Source organism: Tinamus guttatus, unplaced genomic scaffold, assembly GCF_059628265.1.
Source record: "Tinamus guttatus ecotype Peru unplaced genomic scaffold, ASM5962826v1 Tinamus_guttatus_pri_ptg000399l, whole genome shotgun sequence".
Taxonomy (NCBI): domain Eukaryota; kingdom Metazoa; phylum Chordata; class Aves; order Tinamiformes; family Tinamidae; genus Tinamus; species Tinamus guttatus.
In genome coordinates, this window is record NW_028288933.1 from 1,486,881 (window position 1) to 1,511,744 (window position 24,864).

The 24,864-nt window shown below is 36.3% G+C and overlaps 1 protein-coding gene across 1 annotated transcript in view; it reads right to left on the bottom strand.

Annotated features, from left to right (window-relative positions):
* Positions 1-24,864, bottom strand: part of PPFIA2 (PPFI scaffold protein A2) — a 285,048-nt gene that overhangs the window by 254,489 nt on the left and 5,695 nt on the right. Inside the window, exon 2 of the mRNA XM_088531206.1 lies at positions 20,659-20,909. Within this exon, the coding sequence (XP_088387332.1) occupies positions 20,659-20,907 (249 nt within the window). The 5' untranslated portion in view covers positions 20,908-20,909. The remainder of the gene's footprint in view (positions 1-20,658; positions 20,910-24,864) is intronic.

A 24,864-nucleotide genomic window follows, 5' to 3' on the forward strand; every position in this document is an offset into this window, starting at 1 on the left:
GAATTTGCATCCTCTAACCCTTCCGTTGTGAACTAGAGGAAAACTGACAGTGATCTACTTTTTTTTATTATTATTATTACCATCCTTCCTTCTACACTTAAAGCAATGCAGATCTAAAGCCTGAACTGTAGGAAAACATCTTTGCACCAAACCATCAAACATGCAACAATCTTAATATACTAATTTAGGTTTGGAGGTGAAAGTCAAAGCATTATTTCATTTGCTAATATTAGATTCTTGTAAGGAAAGCTTTATATAAGACTCTGCATTGATCGTAAATACATAACATAAACATAAGCTTGAAATATAAAATTTATCTCCCTTTTATTTCTCCTCTATATACATTATATCAGCATCCAAAGCAGTTTATGCAATGTTTTTATTGTAACAAAGCTAGTTAATGGGGTTGTATAACATAATGGTAATACAGAATTTAGTAAGCAGCATTAAAGGACGTGGCATTAATTCAAACATAATCGAGCGCAGAATTATAGAATCCACATCAGCTCTACAAGGACATTTGAGTGCTCACTGTGTTATTTCCAGGGAGCTAGCTGCTGAATATTGAGCAATTGCTTTTCCAGAAAGGCATCTGAACCTATGCATCGGTAAACAAATCCCAAAGTTATTTCTTTTCAGAAATTCAGTCATAAGCATATAACTGCAGGCTGTAATCTCTTCATTTAATATTAAATGTTAATACTAATTGAACTATAAAAAGAGGTAGTATTAGAACAGTGATTTCTACTGGCTGCTGGTAGCAGACCAATATTACCAAAATAAAGCACAAAATGAACATAATATTAGGTTCAAAATATGATAGGGAAATTTTCAGTAACAGAATATTTGCTTTCTTGAGAAAATTGAAAAGAAAAGGAAGACTATCACCTAACATCATTGAAAATAATGGCAACTTTAAGAGTGTGTATTATTAATACCAACTGTATAAAAGAAGTTAGGTCAACGACATTCTACAACAGAACAGGAAAAGAAACAGACTGGCTCACCCTGATATTACTTTTTTTTTTCTAATGAAATTCCTCCATCTGTACTAAAAGTAAGCAATTATTTCTGAATTCATTACCACCAACACATGGCCTGTTATCTGAAGTGGACATGTTTTAGACCGGCATAATGGAGAAAGACAGCTCTGCAAAACTTCTTTGGTGATTCTGTACAGTAGCAATGCTCCACCAAGATTTGAATCCTAAATTTAACATAAAGAATGGCAAGGTACAGGTGTGATCAATAAATCATTCAAAAGGCGAGTAGAAATTTAGTTAGTGGGTAATTTGCCCTCCCCAGGGAATGAGACAAGAAATGCACTCTGCTTAGGAAGGCACTTATAAGGCTGACAGAACACAGATACCTATTCTGTTTGACTTCACAGTGAAAATGGTGAGACTAAAAACAAAAGCTTTTGAAAATAATGTTTAAATGTTTAATGTTTAATGTTTAAAATTTATTAAAAGTTGGAGCAAATATAGCTAAATCAGCGTGCACCACTGTTAAATTAAACTAGCAAAAATATCAGTATTGCCACAAGAAAACACGTGAGACAGGAAACAAAGAAAGCCTTAACTTCAACACAAAGATAGAAAAGCACTTAAAAAAACAAGGTGTAAGGTAGTAACTTATTTAGATATGTATAATTTAAAGAGACCTGTAAGTAACTGTCACACAGCTGTTGATGTAGATTGAAATCAAGAAATCAACAATCTGAGGAAGGAAGAAAAGTTCACAATAAGGCTGAGATACAAATTAGGTAATGTCATATACCCATCTCTGTTCATTTCTTGATTTTGGGCCACTTCTGCACTCAGATTTTAGAAGATTGAATAAATCTAATCAGAAACCTTTTTTACTTCCCCAAACAACCAAGATAATAATATAAAATTGAAAAAATAATCTGAACTATCATAAATTACTTCATTTTCTAAATTTCTTTTTCCTAACTAGACAATGTTGACTGTCAGGACCAGGTCATGTTACGATTCTGTAAGGAAACAGAGAGTCAACACTCTCCATGCTGCTGCTGCTGCTGCTGTTCCTGTTAATAACTGGAACAGCAGCATAACATAATCACAGGAGTTGCTTAAAGCAAACCTAAACCACAGTGCAGCAGCATGTGCATGGCTTGGGCAAGAGACACACTCTACTACTCCATGTCCTGCACTGGCTTAAATTAAGATTGATACTTAATTTATAACGGAGAAACAGGAGGAGAATAGGGAAACATTCACACGCAGAGTAGTATTGCAACGTAATGTGTTCTAAATTCAGAGCCTTGAAAACCAACTGGTTACAAAGCAACAGCAGAAAACAACTGATCCACAAAGGAATCATTTTGTCTTTTTTTTTTTTTTTGATAATGTTTTAACTTGTGCCTTGTGTGTTTTAGCTTGCATATCAGTGTGACTTCCTTATAGTTAGTTAGTTTGCCCCTTTCACTGCCCTCCCACATCAAGCTTTTCACATACTCATGCTGCATCCTTGGGTCCTTGGGTACCAACTGAATGTTTTAATTTGAACCAAGAACTTTAAATTTTATGGTTACTTGACTTCTTTAACCTTTTCTCTTGTAGGGTTATCAAGATCTGCCATACCACAGCATCCCCTTTATATTGAGCTTCTAATGAAAAAAAAGGTTGTATTTCAAATCACACTATGTCTCCTTTCAATTATTGGCTTTGTATTTTTATTTTCAGTACTTGAGAACAAATGATGTCATTTTCTGTTCTATCACCTTTAACTAAACCATCATGCAACAACCCTTTCTTACTTAAATGGCCAATTTACAACTTATTTTATTACATCCTCCTGCTACTTCACCACATTTTCGCACAATAAGCCACTTTAGCACAACTGCACTTTAAATAGAGAGGCTGAAGGATTCCTCTTCAGTAAAAACTCCTTTGACCTCGAGCAATTAGGAATCTACCCAATTCCTTGGCAATGGCTTTCTGTCTCATTGATGTTGCAGTTTCCTCAGTGATTGTACCCATAGAAGCTTCTCTCCTGTCAAGGTTAGTTTCATATCAACATGTAGATCTTGCTAGGAGACTAGCGAGTCCATTACAAGCAAAAATATTATATTTGTGCATATTTTTATATATTTAAATTAACCTCTTAATTTAGAAAAAAAATGCTATTAAAAAACATACTTTCACTTCTAAAATACAGATAATTTGGTTGGGTTTGAAATGGGGAGGTACGTTATTAACGGACCAATTTTGAAAAAAAAAAACAAGAAGTGTTTTGAGACAATTTTTTTAACATTAGCATTTTATCTCATCTGATCTTGTGACTTCAGTTCCCCATATTAGTCTAGAAAAAAAAATGTCTACTACGGATGTCACTTGAATTTGATGGCCATATCCAGCCTCCCCGGAGGCTCATAATATGTTTTGCAAGTTAGGTACGCATTTCAAATGCTTTGCTCCTGCACTGACTGCTATCCTCAGCCTTAGTCTGTACTTCAGAAGCTTTTTCAAGAAGCACCTTGAGTCTCCTGAGCTGGATGCTCTAACTGAACTGGAACCATTGCTTCTGTGACATCTGCATTCATATATATGACCAGAGTAACTGTGCGGTCTTGATACAGAATTTTGTCCCTGGGGAAAGGGAAGACTTACTGAAGACTTGCTCATTATGGTGGGCTAGATTAAAGCTGTTTCGTTTTAACTGGATACATTTCTGGTGAATATGATTACAAGCATGCCAATTTGGAAAAACAAATTCTGAAGATACTGCTCCCAAAAGTTATTTTTACTTTAATACAAACACAGGTTTGTGAGGTTGGTCACAGAACAAGTAACCTACAACCCAAGCCAGGTTACACATTAGAAAAGACCAACTTTCTTTGGAAATAAATCTACTCAGAAGAAAGATAACACAGAGTGAAAAGTTGTGGGTATTTGCATAACTCTGCCCGGAGCAGATGAACAGCCAGCATAATATATAGTGCTTTTTTCATGACCTCTCTTATATGCATCTCAGCATCAGTTTTGAGAAGCCCAAGAGGCCAAAAAATGCATACATTCTTGACCAATTATATTCTGTTGACTAATCCGTATGCAATAAAGAAAAACATATGGCACTCCAGAGACCTACATTTTATACCAGTTCTGTATGTTCAGCATTAAAACAATGAAGCAAAATTATGGTCTTTAAATGTCCCCCAGTATAGGCAATGACTAGATGAGAATCAAGGTTGCTTTTCCAAAAATTTGCAAAGGGATGACAGCTGCTAACTACCCTGAGCTAATTACTGGCACCAGGAGGAGGATTTAACTGTGACAGGGAGAGTCACAGTGACAGGGCTCACTGAATGCCTGGATAACAAGACTAGTGGCACTTAACAGCACACATTAACCTTAACCTCTCTGAGGAAGGCAGTTTGGGATCTACCATTAAGGATCTGGACCTTTTTGTTTTTTAAGACAGGAACCTAATAGGGATGCTGCAGATGCCCCAAAAAAGGAGGGCAACCCGTCCCATTAGGACACAGAGTTGCCCTACTGACATGTGCCCATCAGACTGCTGTTAGGTGGAGCAGCAGTGATTGCACGAGCCTGCTAACTAGGTTAATCACCCAGCTTCTCAAGTGATTTAACCTATACCTGTTTTCCAGTTTATATTTGGAAGCTGACAATGAATGGAGTATGAACTACCTACTGTGTTAAAAGCAACTTTAACAGTATCAGAAAATGTTTAACACTCTCCTTGAAATGATTCAGAATTACACAGCTATTAAAATGCATGAGATATTACCACTTAATGGCATCCTGCACCTTTGCAACTTAAATTACTTAGACTTCATAAACATAATCACTGAGTTCTTAATGATTTTTTTTATTAATTTCCAGAAGAGACACTTTTGTAATTAGGAGTGTCATACTAAAGCTGTATCCTACCAACCTAAGATGTTTAGAAAGTAGGCATGCTCATCTGAAAGTGCTGAAGTATGCATTAACCGTCATTTAGAGGGGCACAGATTATTTTTTTTTCCATCAATTTAAGTACAAGTGTCCTTGTCTGTATGTGCTGGACAACCTCCATAATAGCGATGTAACAGAAGACAGTAAAAAACATATATGTTTTATAAACCTAAGAACATTATATTCTTTCAGTCAAATAATTGCATTAATATCTGTTATAACAAGGGAACATCTCTAGTCCATTAAGCTCTAAACCACCAGACAGGAACCACAAGACAAGATCATCTGTGAACTAGTTCACTAGTGCATAATGAGGAATTTACATTCCATACAAAGGAATTTCAAGGCTCATTTTATTTGAGAAGTATTTTTATTTTAACATAATAATATGAACTTCCATCTCCAAGAAGCCTCAGTTATAACTTAAATAGGTACTGCTAACAAATTGACCAATTTATATGTTTCATGACTCCAGAACATATAGTTAGACTCATCATCTTCCTGTTAGCGCAGTAGCCAACTGCTACTTTAGCTAGAAATGTTTAAATCTCTAGATGAGAAAAAAATAGATTCTGCTAAACTTCTAAAAAGGTTATCTAACCATGTTGCCCAAGATCTTCTACAAAAGGATAGTTTCCTACAATGTATCTGGAGCCTGCTCTAGGCAAGTGGCTTGAGCAGAAGAATTTACCATTTCCCTTTACCCACAAAATTGTACCTTTTGAGTGTAACTGTCACTGTTTAATTGACAGTAGACTGGAAAAATCAGTCAAACTATATGTTTCAAATTTGTGGATAAATGCACAAGAAAACCATGACAAAGCTCAAGGCATTAATATATTCAGAGCAATTTGTTTTCCATGTTTCACAATACAGTTGTAATCTCGGGCTCCGATCCTGCTGCTTCCAACCCCAACCAGCGGAGACCCCGATGCCAGGAGCTGGGGCTGCCCCCAGGTGCCCTCCTCCTCCGTTGGGTGGTGGGACGAGGCCTAAGTTTGAGGCCTGGCCCCGCGGGTGCTCGGATCCGATGCCACGGGGAGCCACCAGCCTGCACTGCGCCCTGACAATACACACCTGTGTGGTAAAACGTCCCCTAGAATTTTATACTCACATAGATTTACAAAGATAATGTAGAGATTGGTGATATTTAATGCAGAAAAATACTATAAAATACAATAGCTCATCTTTCCCTCTTTTTTATTGTTTTAAGACAGGCAGAAGTCTTATAAACACTGACAACTGCTGAGATGTTTTGGAGACTGAGGTGAATTCTTATTTTATAAAGATACAGCCCAGGAATAAGAAGAAAATTATTAGACACCTAAGTGCAACAGATAAAAATTGCAATTTTTTTTTCCCTCACCAACTCCATCTTCAACACAGACTCATTTACCCGAGAAAACTTGACAACACATAGAAAATCTATAATGCGCATATCCCATATGGGGACACTACAAATGCAAAGACTTACTTGTTCCTACCTAATCGTGCAAGCTCAAATTAGCAGGAACAGGAAATAGGTGTTATGTGCTGTATAATTTTCTTGTGGATGTAGAAATGGACTAAAAAAGTGTATTAATTTTATTCATACACTGACATTATTTCATTAACATATATTAATAAAAAAGGATAGCTTCATTCTTTGAAACTAATTGTTTTACAAGTATTAATATTTAATATTACAATATGACTACAAAACTGAACGTTCCAAAATGTATTGCATAGCCTCCCAATTTGCCAGTATACAATGAACCAAGGAAGCAATGAAATGCAAATCTTGCTTTGTGAGCAGTATCATGAATAATATCTGCAACACAAAACCAACAACATTCATGTGCCACTGGCATAAACTGGAAGGTTATCACCAGGTGTGACATTCAGAATTGGCACTAGACACTGCAGATTCTCTTTCTGTATTTCAGTTAACACTAATTTACTCTCCCTGCCACAAAATAACTTAAAAGCTTTACAGCTGATGTTGGTAAAACTTTTCTCCTATGTCTGAGCATAGAGGTATTTAAACCTGGTATAAGAATGTCCACACAACCTACTACAAAAAACAGTTCAGAAATTATTCCTTAGTGTGTGTATATATATATATATATATTGTTTCTCAGTGCACATGAACAGCCCTCTGCTCTCGTCTTTGGAACATAACTGAGCTCTCAACAGAACTCAGTATTAAGGGACTATGATATTGTGCATTTTGGTGTACGGAGAGATTTTCTTGGACTGTAGAAGAAATAGGTCACCAGTTAGATCAAAGCCTGCACTAAATCTGAGGGACATTACAAGGGACGTAAAGAAATATAAAGGGAAATGTTTCAGGGAATAGAGGCACAGCAAATTTTAAAGATGATCTATGTCTTTATAGGACATAGGCAGATCCAAATACTCTGTTGTTCCAAAACCCAGTGTAGTGTCTTGGTGTGCAAGACTCACTTTCCTGCTCTGCATTGCAAGGGTGGATGCCAAAGCACAGAGTCCAGAGAAAGAACAGATGGAGAACTTATGTGCATGTCTGGAACAAGCTGGACTGGGTAGGCAGCTTTCAAGTAAGGCTTTCAAGTATGTACTTCACATAATCTCAACTTATTGTGTCTCACACGTTTTTGATTTGACAGACTTTGGGGAATATTTGTGAATCTACAAACTTCCAGCTTGTTCTGTTGCAAATATTGTGCAAATGCACACAAAAAATAGAAACCATTGCCTAAGCTGTCTAATAGATTATTCCTGCATGTTTTAACAGCAGGAATGGCCAAAAGTTCATCTACAGTGGGCCTAACTCCATAAAATTTGAAATCCATTTTTTCCATATAGCAAAATATACCTTCAAACTAAAATATCAGAAATAAGTGTGAATACTTCCAATTCTCACTGTTTTATTTGACTTCCTAAATATGAAGTTAAAAGTGCAAAGTTACATTAACTGTAACTTGTCACAAAAAACTGCATGTGCACTTTTATTCTATGAGCACACATTTTAACTTCCAGTCAGCTGCTCTTTCAAAATGTGGCCTTTCTTATCGCTATTTAGGAAAACCTTTTCTTCTGTTTATGTTCTTGTCTTGTTATGATCACAGAATCAGAACATCAGAATAATTTAAAAACTGAAAGGAAATAATGCAACAGTAGTCAATGCTTTGATTATTCATATCATACACTATCATTAGATAAGGCTTTGGGATACGTAAGTCATTTTTACTTTATTATTTAAAAAAGCACTCCTCATATATGTTTCTCTTTCAAAGAAAATCCAGACTGCAAAGATTTTAAAATAAGCTTTATATTATGTTAGATTATAAAGATTATATTCACTAACAGTCCTAAAAAATACTGATACTGATTTGTGCTACTATAAGACACAACAAGATCAAATTATGCAACTTCCACTAGTGCATTACAAGAGAAGCATCCTGTCAGTAAAAAAAAAAAAAAAAAAAAGGAAAAAAAAAAGTATATATATTGCTTATCTTCGGCATTTGGGACATCATACTTTCCAAAGCAGAGGATCTGTTCTCAGTCATTTAAAATTCCCTTAATGTACAACCTTTCATGTCAGTATTCTAATAATATCTACTGTGACTTTGACTTGTGTCACAGTTCTTCATACCTAGCACACTATAGAAAACACACTCATATCAAATAAAATACCTCACTTTTGGAGGACGATGTAAAACAGTCGTGAGTCACTCCTGACTCATGGAAAAAGAGGAGGTAGGCAGCTTATGTTCTTACTCAAGGATATGTTCTGAGAGAAAATGACAACAAAACAATTTTGCAAGGACATGGTATAATGTGCTCTTGCAATTCTTAAAAGTAAAGTCGCTGAAAGAAACCAAACAGTACCTTGAGTTCACTAATTCCATACCTTATTATTTTTCCTCTTCACTTGTAGAAAACAGATGAACTGATAAGCTGCTGGGCTTGGTCTGATCCTGCTTTCAGTACCTTGTAGTTATGTGATTATATCACATTTATTTTACAATTTTAGTTGTTTGAATGCAGGTAAGAACATTCATGTGCATCATGAATGACTTGCATCAAATATTTGGATAGTTTAATTGCTAAAAATGATCTAGCAAGGCCATTTTTTCATATCATTTAGGTTTTCATATCATTTAGGTTTTTGTGTAAAGTGAGGATATCACCTACTGAGCAGAGAGAAAGAAAAGCATGGGTTAAAAAGTCATCATTATTAAGAAGTCTATTAAATGACCTTGCAGTGAGTCTTCTACTGAAGACTTAACAAAGCAGACACAAATGGGCATAGTTCATACTGTGCAGCAAAAGAAAATGCACTGTCTGAAAACTTCATAATGTTTCCAACAAGATAATTAGCACTATGCTTATATATGAGCTTTTAAAAAAATACAATAGAAAGTCACTTTGTGGCAATCCAATGCTTTAGCTGGATGGATTACTTCTATCTCCCTTTCCAGCCCAGACAAGTAAGTACACAATCTTTTTTTGAGCAATAAAATACAGAAATGTAGTAGTTACATAATGCAAAATCTTGAGAATCCTGAGTATAACCTATTTTCATAAGATTATAAATGAAATCAACTGATTGCCATTCTAGAAGAAAAAAAAATCAAATATTAAGAAACATAGAGCTCTTTACCCTTTACTCTGGAGGAGATGAGCATGAGAGAACATCATAGAGATTATATGGAATTGCAAGTGTCAAGAAAAGGGAGACTGTTCATTATCTGATCCAAAACAAGAACAAGGGGCAGGTTGTAGGTTGAAATTATCAAGACACAAATTTAAAAAACAAACAAACAAGCAAACAAAACAAAGTAAGTGGAAGCCCATGCTAAGGATATTAAAATTTTACATGGGTTCAGAAGAGCCTGGACCAGTCATGGTTCTCTCTTAGAGGCATGACTTTCCCTTCGATGCAGCACACAAGCTGCAATCTTGCCCTCAGCTGCAACGCGGGGAAGCCTGCAGAAACTTTCTGGAGCTGTGGCACCACCAGGGTGGCACGTCTGTTTGCTAGCCTTTTATTTGGCCTTTGCTGTTGACCGTTGCTGGAGAGAGGCCCATGGGTGAGCCACATCTTAAGTCTCACCCAGTACGATCATTCCTATGTTCTTACATGTTAGATATATCAAAGCACTCTCACTTGGCTGAGAAAGTGCAAGTGCTTCATCTAGGTAAGAGAAAACGTTTGCAAGCTGGCAAACATTGCAAGGGCAATGACAGGGGTTTATCTTGTCTTCCAGTGGCTTCTGCTCATGTTAAAGTGTTGGTGCAATACTACATTTCTCTGGGAGCGGCTGGCGTGTGTACACACTACAAATGAGCATTACAGGGTTACAAACTTGGCAGCATTTGCTTGTATGTTATGCCTGAGGACATTCTCCCATCTCTAGAAAAAAAAAAAATACAAGGAACTGTAAAGTTAAACCATTCCTTGCTATGTAAGGCTAGAAAACTGCTTTACATCCAGCTCAGTGCCATGTGACTTCACGTAATGTACTTTTGATTTGTTTAAATAACTAATGAGAAACAAGGTTTTTATTGTCAACTAGATGGCATCTTTAAAATATTTAAAACAATCATGAGTGTAAACTCTTTCCTTATTAGCCTATGGACAGAGGAAACATCATTTTGTGGCTTAAGATATAGAGGCTTTCTTTAAAGTATATCATTATTCTCATGCAAATGAGGTACTGTAAGAAAGATGGAAGACTAAGGAGGAGGGATCATGGCAAAGGACTCAAAAATACAGCACTGTAGCATTTTGGATGTTTCATTTTTTCTCTCTCTGCTAGTATTCCTTTAGGAGGAAGCTGCTTGCTCTTTTATTTTATTTCATCCAAACCAGAAATGATTCTTATTGCTTTCTGTTTCTATAATTTCTGAAAATATAAATAATGAACAGCAATGAAAAAAATCTTTTTGTCATGTCTTGTAAGATAGATCAAAATATTGTTTTTAATTGCTATAAATTGCTATTGATCTTCTTGTAATACTAGCTATCATAGCGCTGTAATGAAAAAGCAAGGAGCAAAATTATCAAGGATGCATTAAAGTAGGAAAAAAAACCTCAGTATATGGTTCAGATGAGAGCTCAAGTAGATTACAGAGATAAAGATTTTTAAACAGTTAAAATGTGCAATTAGAAATATAAAAGGCAAGGACACACATTTTAGAAAGCTATTTGAGAACTCGTGTAACCTTTTTTTTTGTAAGGCAGACTATCAACTTTCAGATTTAAATGTAGCTTTCCACATAATCTTCACTAATCCTATTAAAGTATGCAGAAGTTTCTATTTGCAAGGAAATAAAACCAACATCTGCCCATACACTGTACTATTTCTAAAGACTTAATCTGAGAATATACAAATGCACAGATATATTCAGTTTTGTGAAAAACTGTTTCTTCGGCAAGCATTTTTGAACAATTTAGTAAATTCAGCAAACAATACCTCCTCAATTCTTCCTGCCCACCCCCACCTCTCAGGCAGATGTTGGGTCTCTGTACAGAACCTACAAAATATTGTGAGATATTATCAGTTTGTTCACATTGATAGCATGAGGGGAGCACTGTGGCCAGACATAGCAATAATTCACCCAGAAAATGGATCAGTGGGACTGCACAAAATAAATACACATTTCCTTCCTAATAAAGGAGATGATTAAAGTCAGATTCTGACTCAGATCCTAAGCAGATTGAAAGCAAAATGACCCACAGATCTTGGTTAAATTTTCAATAAAAAAAAAAAGAAAGGAGAATGAAGAAATGTATTAGTTCAGTTGACTTATTCTCCACATGTACAGTGATAGAATTTTTAATGGATATATAAACGTTTTTCGGCTGACAAAGCTTGTGTTTGTTTACAGCAGATATAGAGCAAGTCAAATAATGTATCTGGATCTTACAGATTCATAAGCAATTTAAAATACTTTTTTATTATTATTATTTGGTAGGAATGTTTTTCACATTGGGATTTTCCTGTGAATAACAAACCATTTTAATAGCGACAATTACCTCAATGTAGCGTTCATTTTTTGAAAATTATTGCCCTTCAGGCTTTTTTGACCGAAGATATACATAAATGTGCTTATGCTCTAATTACATGAAGCAGTATTTATCTCTCACCTTTCAAAAATGAAGGTGCTGGAAATATAAATTTTTGTACAGCATGTCTCAGGGTGTTAGGTATTCACTGTTTCCATTGGTAATCCCGGATTTGACATTGTTAAGCTAGGAGAACTACAACATACAAACTCAGCCTACAATCTTCAAATTCCATCTTCTAAACACATTTCTCCAGATGACACTTTTATTTATTAGTGCCAAAGAAAGAATAATGGGCTTTTTTATGAGATACAAAAATTCATCTTCTAAACATAGTATTTATCTCAGTGTTCATATACCTATAGGAAATGTCATTATAACAGAAAAAGAAAAAAGAAAAAATATATATATAATTTACACTGCCAAGACTCAAAGGCCCTCATGAACCTTATTTTGATAGTAGAATGATACAGAATAGTTTCAATGTGGCCACAATACAAATAATCACATTTGCCCAACGAGGAAAGCAAAAAAATGAACAGTCACAAATGGTCTCGCTCAATCAAAATGTCATCTAGAGGCTCCACTAAATCCCTTTCCCAGCTCACCACAATATTCTTCCAAAACACGGCCAACGAACTCAGAAATACTAGCACACATTTCAAGGAGCACTGCACTTGCATGAATAGACCCCAGCTTCTGGATAATCCACAAAGGGCAGAGGTCTGTGGGACTATTCCTGCATAAAAAAGGCACCAGAAGAATCATCAGACAGGGAGAGGGAGATAAATTTATCCTTATTAAATTGCAGGGCTGCGTGTGTGTGCATTTGTTTAAACATGTAATGCATTTATTTGATAATGGCTGTAACTGCAATGCCAAACAGTGGAGAAATTCTGAAAACAGATACACAGACACCCTGTTCCTTTGCTCAGCTTGCTTCTTAAACACTTGCCCTTTAGGAAGTAGGTCTAATGTTGACTAAAGTAAATAGAAGAAAAGTCTTACTGAATTCCATGACCCGTGGCCCAGGCCTCAATCTCCTGTGCAGATTTTCTTTCTCTACCTTTCGAGGTGTGCCACTCTGATGTGCTCCTTCCCTTAACGTGTCATTGCAATTGTAAGTCCCAGCTGCTGCATGGTTTCTTATTTTCACTCATTCAGGTTGCATGCTGGACCTTTAACTCCTACGTGAGTACTATATAGTGATTGTCTTTCAAACTCGTCAATGTTCCCTTCTGTTTAGAATATCATGAAATGTTGACTTATGCGGGAGAAAACCAATCTGCAAATTGGTGTAAATACTTAGACATTAAGAATCAGTAAGAATGCACTATCAGTGTAAGTAAAAAATACACTGAGTAACATAGACTCATTAAATGTGGATTTGGAGCAGATTTTTGACTGGACTTTTTAAATTTGCTTGTATAAAGCAAAGTTACTCCTTTAACTGGTTATTAACTTCAATCAAGAGAAATTCAGGTTCTTAATGACCATGAGAAAGATAAACATTCAACAACAGAAACAAAGTGCTGTTCTTCAAAATCAACATGGAATCTTCATAGATCTTAATGACAGCTATGAAAGCAATGTGCACTTTGGAAAAAAATCGTGTCCTTAAATCCCTTTTATATTTCTTAATATAGAAAGGCAGACTGAATGAGACACTTCAATGGTGATTCTTAAATTCTTCACAATTCTCTTCACAATTTTCTGTGTTTTTCACAGAGAAATTGTTAAAGCAGCAATATGTATTTCCAAGAAGAAATGTTTTAGTGTTGCCTTTTTGTGTCATATGCCATTATTCTTGGATGATGTCTGACATCTTATTACCCACTTTCAAGGATATGAGCAAAGAACATTCCAAGAGAGGTAAGCCTTATAAAACTACCTTCTTTTTTTCCCCTCTTTTACTTCACCATGACTATGGCTGTTATGAAAACTGTCGTGGTTATGATCTTCATGGCAGCAGCATCATTTATAAGTACTTAGATAACCATCTTTATTCTGTTGACCAGCATAGTTATATTTATCTCATATTCAGTCATGTGTCTTTAGAAGCATTGAGATAATGAGCCATCAATAGTTAATGTAGCAGTTGATGTTCCTGGTTCAAGCTAAAATAATTGATAGCAATGTTTATGAAGCAGAATTAAAATGAGAGTATACAGTCTTGTTAGCTTCAGGCATTCACCACATGCCTCCTCCCCCTCTAAATATTTTTGTTTCTGTCTTTTTTCTTGCATCTCAGCTTTCTCTTCTGCTGGACTGTCACGTCAGTCTTCTTCAGTCATCAAATATTTTTTTGCAAAAGTCTTTTGCTTTTAAGAGAAAAGCTCTTGTTTATAAATATTTGCAATATCCTATTGAATACACAAAACTTAACAAGTACAAGGAAGTAAACTCACACTTGAAAAGAATTTAAGTAATCATACATATGATAGCTCTCTGTTGGGAACATGCTGGCAGTTTCAGGAGAAGACAGCCTGACTAATGAGAAGCCAATTAAAGCATAGCCTCATAGCCAGTGCTAGTCTGAGCTCTGATAGGTACTGGTAACTAGGAGTTAACAAAGTTGATAGTCAACACCATGCAGACGGCTTCTATTCACTATTAAGTAGCAAAAGAACATCCATAGATATATGTTCTGCAAGCTACTGAGGAATAGCTAAACCTTTTCTGAGTGTTTCTAAGATAGGACACCATTAAGTTTTGAAGATTGTGTTCCACTTAATGTAAAAATGCCAGGTTTCCTACAAGTCGCAAATATCATGTCTCTCCTTTGTACATTTTACTTTCAGAGCATAATGTATTCACCCTCATATTTACTATATTAGAAGTAATTTCATAGTTATATTTAATGAATGGTCCTTTGCATACATATCAGTATACTTCCTTTAATATTCATAATTTGAGGTCTTCGATACTTACAATTTGAGATAAATAGTTGAGATAGTTAACAACAACAACAAAAAATCCCATTTTGGTTACACAAATATTTATGTCCATGTCTAAAAATTAGACTGGCTACTTGCACTGACTTCAATGGGCAATGCAAATGCTCAGAACACCTGAAAACAAAGACATTCTTATTAAGCAGTGCAAACAGTTTTTCTTCAAAGTCAGCCTAAATCTCCTAGAGATACCAACAGGCCCTGGTTTAAGCACTAAATTTTTCATAAAATCACTGATCTCACTAGAGTTCCACACTAGACTTCTGAGATAGGGAGCTTGGGACTTCATCCTCAGGTATAGGGGATACAATCTCCATTTCACTTTTTGGAATTCTTTTCAATTTCTTTTGTGGAAATGTGAGAAAAACAATGTTTTCTTTCACCATAAAGAAAACTAATTCTGAAAGAATAAATCTTACAAAAGCTCTTCTTACAAGAAGAGTTTAGCACAGAATAAAAGTATTGATTCAAATACAAATACTGATTCATACACATAGTATGCTGCTGGTACTCTACTATATCTTCTTCAGCATGGCCAGAAAGACATATAAAAGCCGTGAGGGAAAAAGCCATCATTCCACACTCATTGCAGGAGCGCAGGTGGAGGAGCGCTGTTATCATGTAACCCGTTATTTCCACCCCAAGGACAAGTTCCTGAAATTCCTTAGCAAGTGTATAATTTTAAATGAACAAAACTTATTTTCAACTATTTAAAACATATATGTGTGTGTGTATATACATATATATATACATGTCTCTTTATATGCACAGAGAAGACAGAACAAACAAGGAGGCTCAGAATAAGACTTGTCTTCCTGTACCTTTCCTATCCCTGGCAATAAAACATTCATTTTTCATCAGCATGGGAAGAAATTGCAAGCCTATAAACAAACTTTCCTAAATACAATCCCATTAAAGCTTAACATTGATCAAATTACATAAGCTGGTTCAATAAAACAATGTCATTACATTTCTATCTTTGGATTTTTCCTTCTATCTTCCCTCCCGTAAGCATTTTCAAATAAGTGGTGTCTTCTTAGAAGAAATAAAACCTTACTGATTATCAGTATATTGCTGTTACTGATTTTATAACTGCGTTAATGTAATGAACAGTTAATTGGACGTTAACTGAAACCTGAAGGGTACTAGGAAATATTTAAAGATGTTTTAGCATGTAGACCCACACCCCAAAGAAATCTACTGTCTGAATCCCAAAAAAGAAGATTCTCAAATAGTGCTAATGATAATGTTTACTACAGGAAAAAAATATTAATGATTTCAGTTACATACAGAAAACTCCTAGAAAGGTCTTGAAGAATTCATGCTTAATTAGAACTAGGTGTTTGATCTCCACAAGAGAGCTTCACAATACACAGAAAGTTCCTGAAAATAAAATATTAAATACAAGTAGAATAAGAAACTGGAATAGTTTTCTTTCCATGTTTCTTATCAAGGAAAAAGAAATGTGACCTCACTGCTTTAGTAATTAATATGTTTTTGTCTGTTGTAGAAATTCCTAGTGAAATTACTTAAAATAAAATTCTAAAGAAGCTATTAAAGACATAAAGTCAATTGCAATTGATAACACTAATATTTATTTCCTCTAATAATTATTCTCATCAGCTCTATTTGAAGTTCTCACTTTCTGGATTTAATGTTAGAAGGGCTATCATAAAGTTGTAGATTTTTGCTAAACATCCTATAGGGCCAAAAGGTTTATGTTTTGTTTGCTCATTACCTTGAACAGATTTATTCACTATGGCTGTAAAAATTCTCAGAAGAGGAGGTTGTCCCAGAACCAGATTAACGTGCATTTCAACTATGCCCCCATAAAAGGCCTGGATGGTTAGCCCTGCTTTGCAGAGGGGTTTGGACCAGCTGAGTTCCAGAGGTCCCTTCTAATATAAATTATTCTATGATCACTACCAATGAATAGCGTATATATACTGCTGTAGCTTTATAGGTCAAATTTAAATTCAAGAATTTATATCTGTGCACAGAATTAACCTCACCTAAGTTTAGCTATTTTGAAGTTAACCATCCAACCTAGTCATTAAGATTCTATAGTCAAGAAAAGGAGATGCACATTTCCAGGTTCATCTTACCTATCTTACAGGATGAACTGCCCTTTCTAAGAGGTCTGCTGTTCTCATTTTCTTATAAAGATTCTGCACGATTAAGACTGAATACTTAAGTTTTAGGCAGTTTTCTTACTTGAGATGATTCCTACTACAAAAGATATATGTTAGGACCAGATTTTCATCCTCAAAACATCAAAAAAGATTCACATTCATGGAAAAAAAAGTTCTACTAAAACAAATGCTCATTGAGATCGTTAGGATCACAATTTAGACTTCTTTGAAGTAAAGACAGTAAAGGACATTAAAATGCACGTGAAGGAAAGACTCTAAATCAGTCATTAGAACTGTGTATTCTATGTGTCCCTTATGACAACGCAAACTATGGATCATCATGCTTTATCCACTGGAAAACATCAGCATATCTACAGCAATATCAATGATGGTATGGCATTCATGTCATCTATGAATTTTCTCCAAAAATGAATGTTTTGTTTGAGGACTAAGGTAAATCAATGCATTACCTAAAATATCAAGGTACTAGTCAATGAATGCATGTCTTGTCCCTTCAGATGGACCTACTTCAAATTATGGCAGTCATATTTAGCTTTTTTTGACAGACTTAAGTATCACTGCATAAATACAGTAAATTCGTGTTGTAAGAGAATATACAATGCAGATCTAAATACCCTTTCCTTGCAGGCTTTTGCTATCAATAGGCAGCAAAAGACCTTGGGAAGACTTTGGGAAGACCTTGAAGAGTAAGTAAGAGTATATGTCAACTAGATTCAGATTATTAGCAGACCTATTCATATATGGAACGCTTCTAACTTAACCCAACTACATTGTAATTTTAATAGCTTTAGTAAAACTATTCAGACTGTTTTTTTATTTTACTACTGTAAATGATCCACAAAAAAAAGACATGGAATTCCTCCACAGTAAAGTTCAAAATAAAAGTCATGAAGGGTTTTTCAAGGCTACCATGTAATACACTGTCTTTTATGAAAGGTTCATCTTGAAAAATTGGGGTTTTGCCACCATTTTTGTCTGAGAAAGACTGATTCCCAGTATCATTCATTGATAATTCAAATTCTTCCGAGTACTGGTACGCATTTATTCATGACTACCTTACATGCATTTGTTTCTTCGGCAACACTATTCTTAGCTTAAAAATTATTTTTCACTTTTACCTAGTCTTGCCATCTTCCTGTCTTTCCCAAGAAAATTTGCAAAAGCACTCATATTCCCTCTTAATTCTTGCTTTCTACAGAAATAAGACAACTTCAACTGAATTAATACTTACCAGTTTTTAATGGCAAGCTTTTGCATAATACTTCTCAGAATGATATATGCACCTCTCATCAGTTGCCTGGTCATTTTATAGCATATATTTTCCCTTTCTGCTACTGGTAGCTAAAAGACCAGGGCAGAAATGCTTATTATTAGCCAATAGATATAGCAGCCTCAACTTTGTGCCGTAATATTTTCATCCCGTTTCTTACTCTTCTGTGAATATCATACTCATTCCCTCATTTCATGATACAGGTCAACTTTGTTTTATGTACAATGCTGCAGAGATATGCTATGAAATACTAATAAATAACTCAATTTTGAAAACTTTTCAAGAAATCAAGCCCTAAAAGCAATATGGTAAGGAGGATTGGTTAGTTTTCACAACTAAATAAGAGTCATCTTATGGAGTATTTGTGCATTTTCCCCTTAAATATAGTGAACACAGAATTTTTCCTTTCCAAAATAAGACTACTGGATAGCAGTTTGCCATAGGGCTATGCCAAGCTGCTAGAAATACAAACTTGCCATTCACAGAAAATCTTAAACAAAAAAGAAAATGCTAAAAGCATGATGTAAGATTGTCAGCTCCAGCATGATGAAAGACTGCTAGCTCCATCTGACAGTATGTCAGATTCAGAAAAGTTATTTTCTTGTATTGCCAAAATGTTATACTAATAGGCCAGTGTTCTGCACTTATAAAAAAACTTTTTTTACGAAACTGAGATAGTTACATGACAATTTAGGCTATCTAGGTGATGGAAAGTCTTTTACTGCTTTAAAGTGTAAGAATTATGTCATACTGTTTCTTTCAAGGGAAAATCTTATGTCTACTTACGTACTTCACAGAGTACCACCTAAAATACACATTCTTAATGCTACATGGTAGTGAAAGATGTTCACCTGACAAATCTGATTTGTAGCATCTGCAAGGGTATAACAAAAAACAAGCCTTTTTTTTTTTTGAAGTACAGAGGATTAAAATCATATTGTGTTATTAGAATTTGTTTCTTTTAGACTCTCTATCATTTTTCTGCTGAATACTATTTCCCTTAGCAATTTTTGTGGTTTTCACAAGGTGTTTTGCTTACGTGAAACAAGAAAAAAATTAGGCTTGGACACCTGCTACTGCTCAATAGAAACAGCTCATTATGAGCTGAGCATAGAGGGCCTCTGTACTCAGCGAAGTACTGAACAGGAGTTGACAGATGTAGAACCTACTCTCTTCAGATTTCTAGCAAGAAACCTTTGAAGAAAGGATCTGAGCTTACACTTTTCTATGAAGAGTCACCAGTGGAAGCAAAGCTTAACTGCCTGCAAATTAACAAGAAAGACAAAGATTTTACTGTGTAGCAGAAGCATTGCTGCTCTTTTCTTGTCTTTCTGTTTGACCCAAACTGAGTGCAGCCTCTTTCACTGCATGAACATTTAAGGTCTAGAATCTACTTTTTACATGGTTATCCAGTCTCTCTCCCTTTTTCATCCCTTACCACCTCCTCCTTCCAATCACACAGCTGAATCTCTCTTCTTGCTCTTTTCTCCAGACACTGTCTAATGGGCACACAGCTTAGCGCAGGTAAGTACACCCAGGCTGCCAGCTCACAACCATGACCTCTGTCATGTGACATTGGGAGGCATAAAAAAGTCACACAGAGAAAAAAATTCTTATTGACACATGCTATACCTCAGACCTTTGGCCAGATACAGAAACTAAAACAAGGTATTTCTTTGTCTTTAAATTCTAGTATAGTGAAAAATAATATTATATTGAAATGGAATATTAAAGGAGACTATAATATTGAAAATGTAATATTATTGTTCTAAGTGAAATATGACAGTGCAGTTTTACTTCCTAAATTGATCAAGGTAATTGTATATATTGATATATTTACTTTAAAATAGAAGAAAAACATGAAAATATCAGTTGATATTCTTTCTGCTTGTAGTTCCTTATTTAGCCTACACAAACTAGTTTTATTTATGTAAAGCTAGTTAGAAACTCCTATTTAGGATAGACTCTGAACTTCTTCATTCTTTTTTTTTCTTCACTCTCACCATTAGACCTTTAATTTAAATGATCCCTAACCTGTTGTGAATGTTAGAGCAACAGCCAAAAGAACCAGTAGCTGCAGGCCTGCATCTTGCTCTCCTTGAAGTCAATGACAATACTCCTAGTCATAACTTTGAAGAGAACACAGGTCCTAAGGAGGCCAAACCAGGTACTCTTAAATCTATAGGAGTTTTGCAGTAGACCTCAATGGGAGCAGAATTGAGCCTCAAGGAATATATATTGATTCAGTGACATTAACTAGAAAATTGGTGAATCTAAAAAAGAATCTTTATAAGCTACATACCTGAGGCAGCGCTGAGTTAAGCTGTCGCTGCAGGGAGTCTCTGTCGTAGATGACATCCTGTAGGCGTTGCTGTGCAAGTGACAGGCTTTCCTGTGTCTCCCGAAGAGTGTCAAGGAGACGGTCCCTTTCATCCAGCATATTCACCATCAACTGCTCAAAGTGAGAATCCGAGTCCGAGCCGCTGCTTTGGGACCCCCGTTGACTCATCGGGGTGTCCTCGTTTATCGTTGGCATCACTTCGCACATCATTTCTTTAAAAACAACCAAGGAAAAGGTCTTCAGTAGAAAAATATTTAAAGGTATTATTAACATAGATTAGCTCTGTCATGTGGACACAGTTGGGAGACTATTGCATTGTTCCCTCCTCTCAACTTTATGCTTTCAGTGTTAATGAGATGATCGATAGGCAGGGATTAAATACAGTGACTAATTCCACACAGCAAAGATTCTGAACGTGCTTTCAAACAGGGAAGAGGGGCTGGAAGGAGATACAGAGTAACAAAATATCTTAAATTATTAATAGCTTTGTACAAATAATACTCCTTTAAAAAATAATGCATTTGTCATTTCCTTTATTGTTGATTTTCTCCTCTCTCTTACTTAATGTCATTGCTGAATTGTTTGTATTGATGCCAATGGCTGCCACTAATTGCTAGATTTTGCTCTGCTCTAGGCATTTCTACTGTACAACTCAGGCTAGTCATTGATCTAGTATCATGCTGCCTTAACAATGCCAGGTTAATCTATTTTTCAATCTAGTTATTCCCACCCTTAGGGGAAATTATTCCCCAGTGAGCTTGTTCTGTAGGAGGTCAAGAACTAGAAACTCTATTCTAATTACCATCTCTGTGATATCTTGTGCAAATTGAATTACTAAGGACAGAATCACTATTGTTTGTTTCCTAAAAAACAGTCCTGAGTAAAGCAAATAATACTGTCTCGTCCCATTCTTCAATTAAAAAGCTTATTTGAGCCCCAGAACCTCAGTTTTGCTTTCATAGTGGCTTATGCTATTGGTCTCATGAGATAAAAAGGAAAGACAAAGCAAAAAAGTAAAGCTGTAGTAGACCTCAAAGCTCAGACTTTTAAAAGATCAGTTTATAAAACACTGGAGAATGTTATGATACTATTGAAATATAAAGTTGAAATCACTTGAAGAATCAGCACTTGTTTTTCTAGTACGGCCAAAGATGTCCAGCAGATTCAAGTATATACATATTTTAATTTCTCTTATTTTAGCAACTGTTGGAAGCCTTTTATCTCAGCAAGTGGAGTCAAGGCATCAAGTTCATCTATTGCAGTTAAAATACACGTACGAGTTTGCTGTGTACCTTATACAAATGAGCTTTATCTGCAATACATATGATTAAGGCACTTCTCGTGTAAGTATGCCATCATATAAGAGTATCATCATTTCAGATTCCCAGTGCTATGATGGATTAGCTCTACGTATTCTTAAATCTGGTTTACTTTTCTAAATAGGAAAATAGAATTTAAAAAAAAAATGGCATTTATGAAAAATGGAAGATTTGGCCATTACAAGGAACAATACGGGTTAAGATATCTTTGCTTAGTTCATTAAAACTAACTACCCCCTCCCCCATCTGCATCACAAGCATGTAATATCAATTGCTCACTGTTGGGAAATTACTGGAAAAATGACCCAGGTTTCCTAAGATTAACTTGAGCATATGCTAAGGGCTCATGCAGAATTTGGTATTCTTAATTTTCCCTTCAGCAGATATGAATAACTAGAAAACTTGGTACCAAACACATTAATATTTCAGCACGAATTATCAGCTACTACTGTGTAGCTTTCACAGATAATAGCTTCATCACTGAGGCCTCCAGCAGGTCTTGATCCTGATTTTAAAGTGTGTGGACTGGAGGCAAGGTAAAGGTTGTCTGAGGCTATTGTCAACCTTAGCAATTAACTAGGCACAATAAGAGCATATGGTAGCTCTAAGTGATGAGGGCTGAGGCTCCCTACATCTCCAATATATTTGGGTCAGGTAAATTTACACAGGATTATCTGACACAATGCCACATATCTGCAGAACACATGAAGTTCAAAATGCGACTGCTTTTTCCACTATCCACCCTGGTCTTTTCATATCTTAACTGGTATGCAGCAGGTGGCCGGAGACCAAGATCTGCATGTCCATTTTCTGAGCAAAGATCAGAAACAACCATTCACATTTTCCCTGAAACTTTCCTGCCACAGGAGGGCTCATTAGCATCCTCTGGAACCAGAGGACTCTCATGGGTGAACCTTCCATTATCCAAGAAATTACTTCCAATCTCCTGCAGATCAGGTTTATGTTCTGAATGGCAGGGAGTTTCATGAGTACAGTGAAGCTAAACCACTTTCACTGTGTGAAAATGTGCAACCACAAGCAAACCTGGGCGTTTTCACAATGGGACCATTCATTTCCAAAGGCTACACATGAAAACCACATATGAAGAAGGTGCATAACTGAGGAAGGCCATGAAGCTGAACACAAAGAACATCTCTAGCAAATCAGTAATGGTGAGTACAACCAAAGAACAAAATAAACTTATTTGGCAGGGGACTAAAACGTACTGAATTTGCTAACATGTCTCAGCTATGAGATGCAGGCACAATGCCTAGGAGCATGGAAAGAAGAGGACTTAATGGTCATGCAATTCTCTGAAGCCCATCACCACAGCTTGGTTGTCCAGCACAACTTATAACCATCTGGCCCACAGCATGGGCCAGATATGCACAACAGCAAATGGAAAAGGAAAGGATCCCCCTTGCATCCTCTGCAATGACCTGGATAGCAAAATGACCTGCACTGAGGCTGCTGAGAGAGACCCTTTGACTATCAGGTTGAAGTATGGCTTGTTCCTTGAGCAAGAGAACTATTAACTGTGTGGGCGCACAGTTGCTGTTTCTGGAGAGTCAAAGAGGATTTCTTGCAAGAACTGCCTACTCTCCAAAGCCAGTACAGGTCATCAAGGTATGTGGGCCATGTACTACTGATGGCCACTTTTCAGCATCTTTTCAGCAGAAGCCTTTTCTACTGTCTCTGCTGGAAGTCTCCACTTCTTCTTCTTGTCTGTTGTCTTTTCCAGGTGTGGCACCACTTGAAAAATGGAGGGCTACGCTGTCCCTCTCATATGCAAAGGGTATAGGAGGAAGGACTACTTTAGGATCTTTCTTCACAAAGGGGACCTGTGGGAAAGAACAAGCGTGTGTAATAACCACTGCGGTGATCACAACTCTCTTTCCTGTGACCTGCAGTGTAGCCTGAAGGCTATAGGCACATGGGGACAGGGTGGAAGAGGAGAAGAAGGAGGAAAGGAAGCACAGTGGCTTGTTGTCCATAAACAGAACAGAAGACAACCAGTGTGGTAACAGCAGACCTTTGCTTTGTCTGCTGTATCCTGCCCGAGATAAAGACAAGTTGAAATCTTCCTGCTTCTCATCCATTTTGCCAGAATGAGGTTATTAACACTGGTGGGTCATCTTGCCTGTTTTTGGTGTGAACGTACACATTTTTCTGCCTATTCAAACTAAGCAGCTCTCCTGGTTTGTTTGCAGAACAGTTTGCAGAACAGTAGTAAGGGGCTACCTTTACAACGGTTGCCTCATGTCTTACTGCGTAAGGCTGTGAACCTTATATTCCATCAGAAATAAATGGCACAGAGGCAGCTTCTTTCCTAATTCCCAAGCCCATGTTAGGTGTCACCTCCCTTGCCTGAAGAATATCGCTGGACCACAAAACTTCTTCCATCTGCGGAATACACCTGCACCAAGCTCTGAACTTGAAGGGCTCACAGATATCAGGATTCTGCAGGATTTCTGTGGAAACAGAATGCATGTCCATGGACAGGCTCTTCACAAGACTAGTGGTGCAATTTAATATGTCTGCTGGTGTTGAGGGAAACACGTGGGGAAATGTGTGTGTGGGCAACCGTTGCTACCTCAGCAGCTTGTGATCAGAATTAAGATAGAATCTTTTTCTGAAGTTAATATGGCAATGTCAGAGAAGACACATACATGGTTGTGGGGCAGCAATGGGATCCATAGGTGAAATGTTCATGGCACAATGGCCATATCTTCTCCCTATAAGTCACCCTTTCAGAGTGGCCTATGGATGTGTGCTTATTTTGAAAGCCTGGGAGGGCTGTCCTGCCGTGGCATACAACTAATCTGGAATATGAGCAAGATAGTAGAGA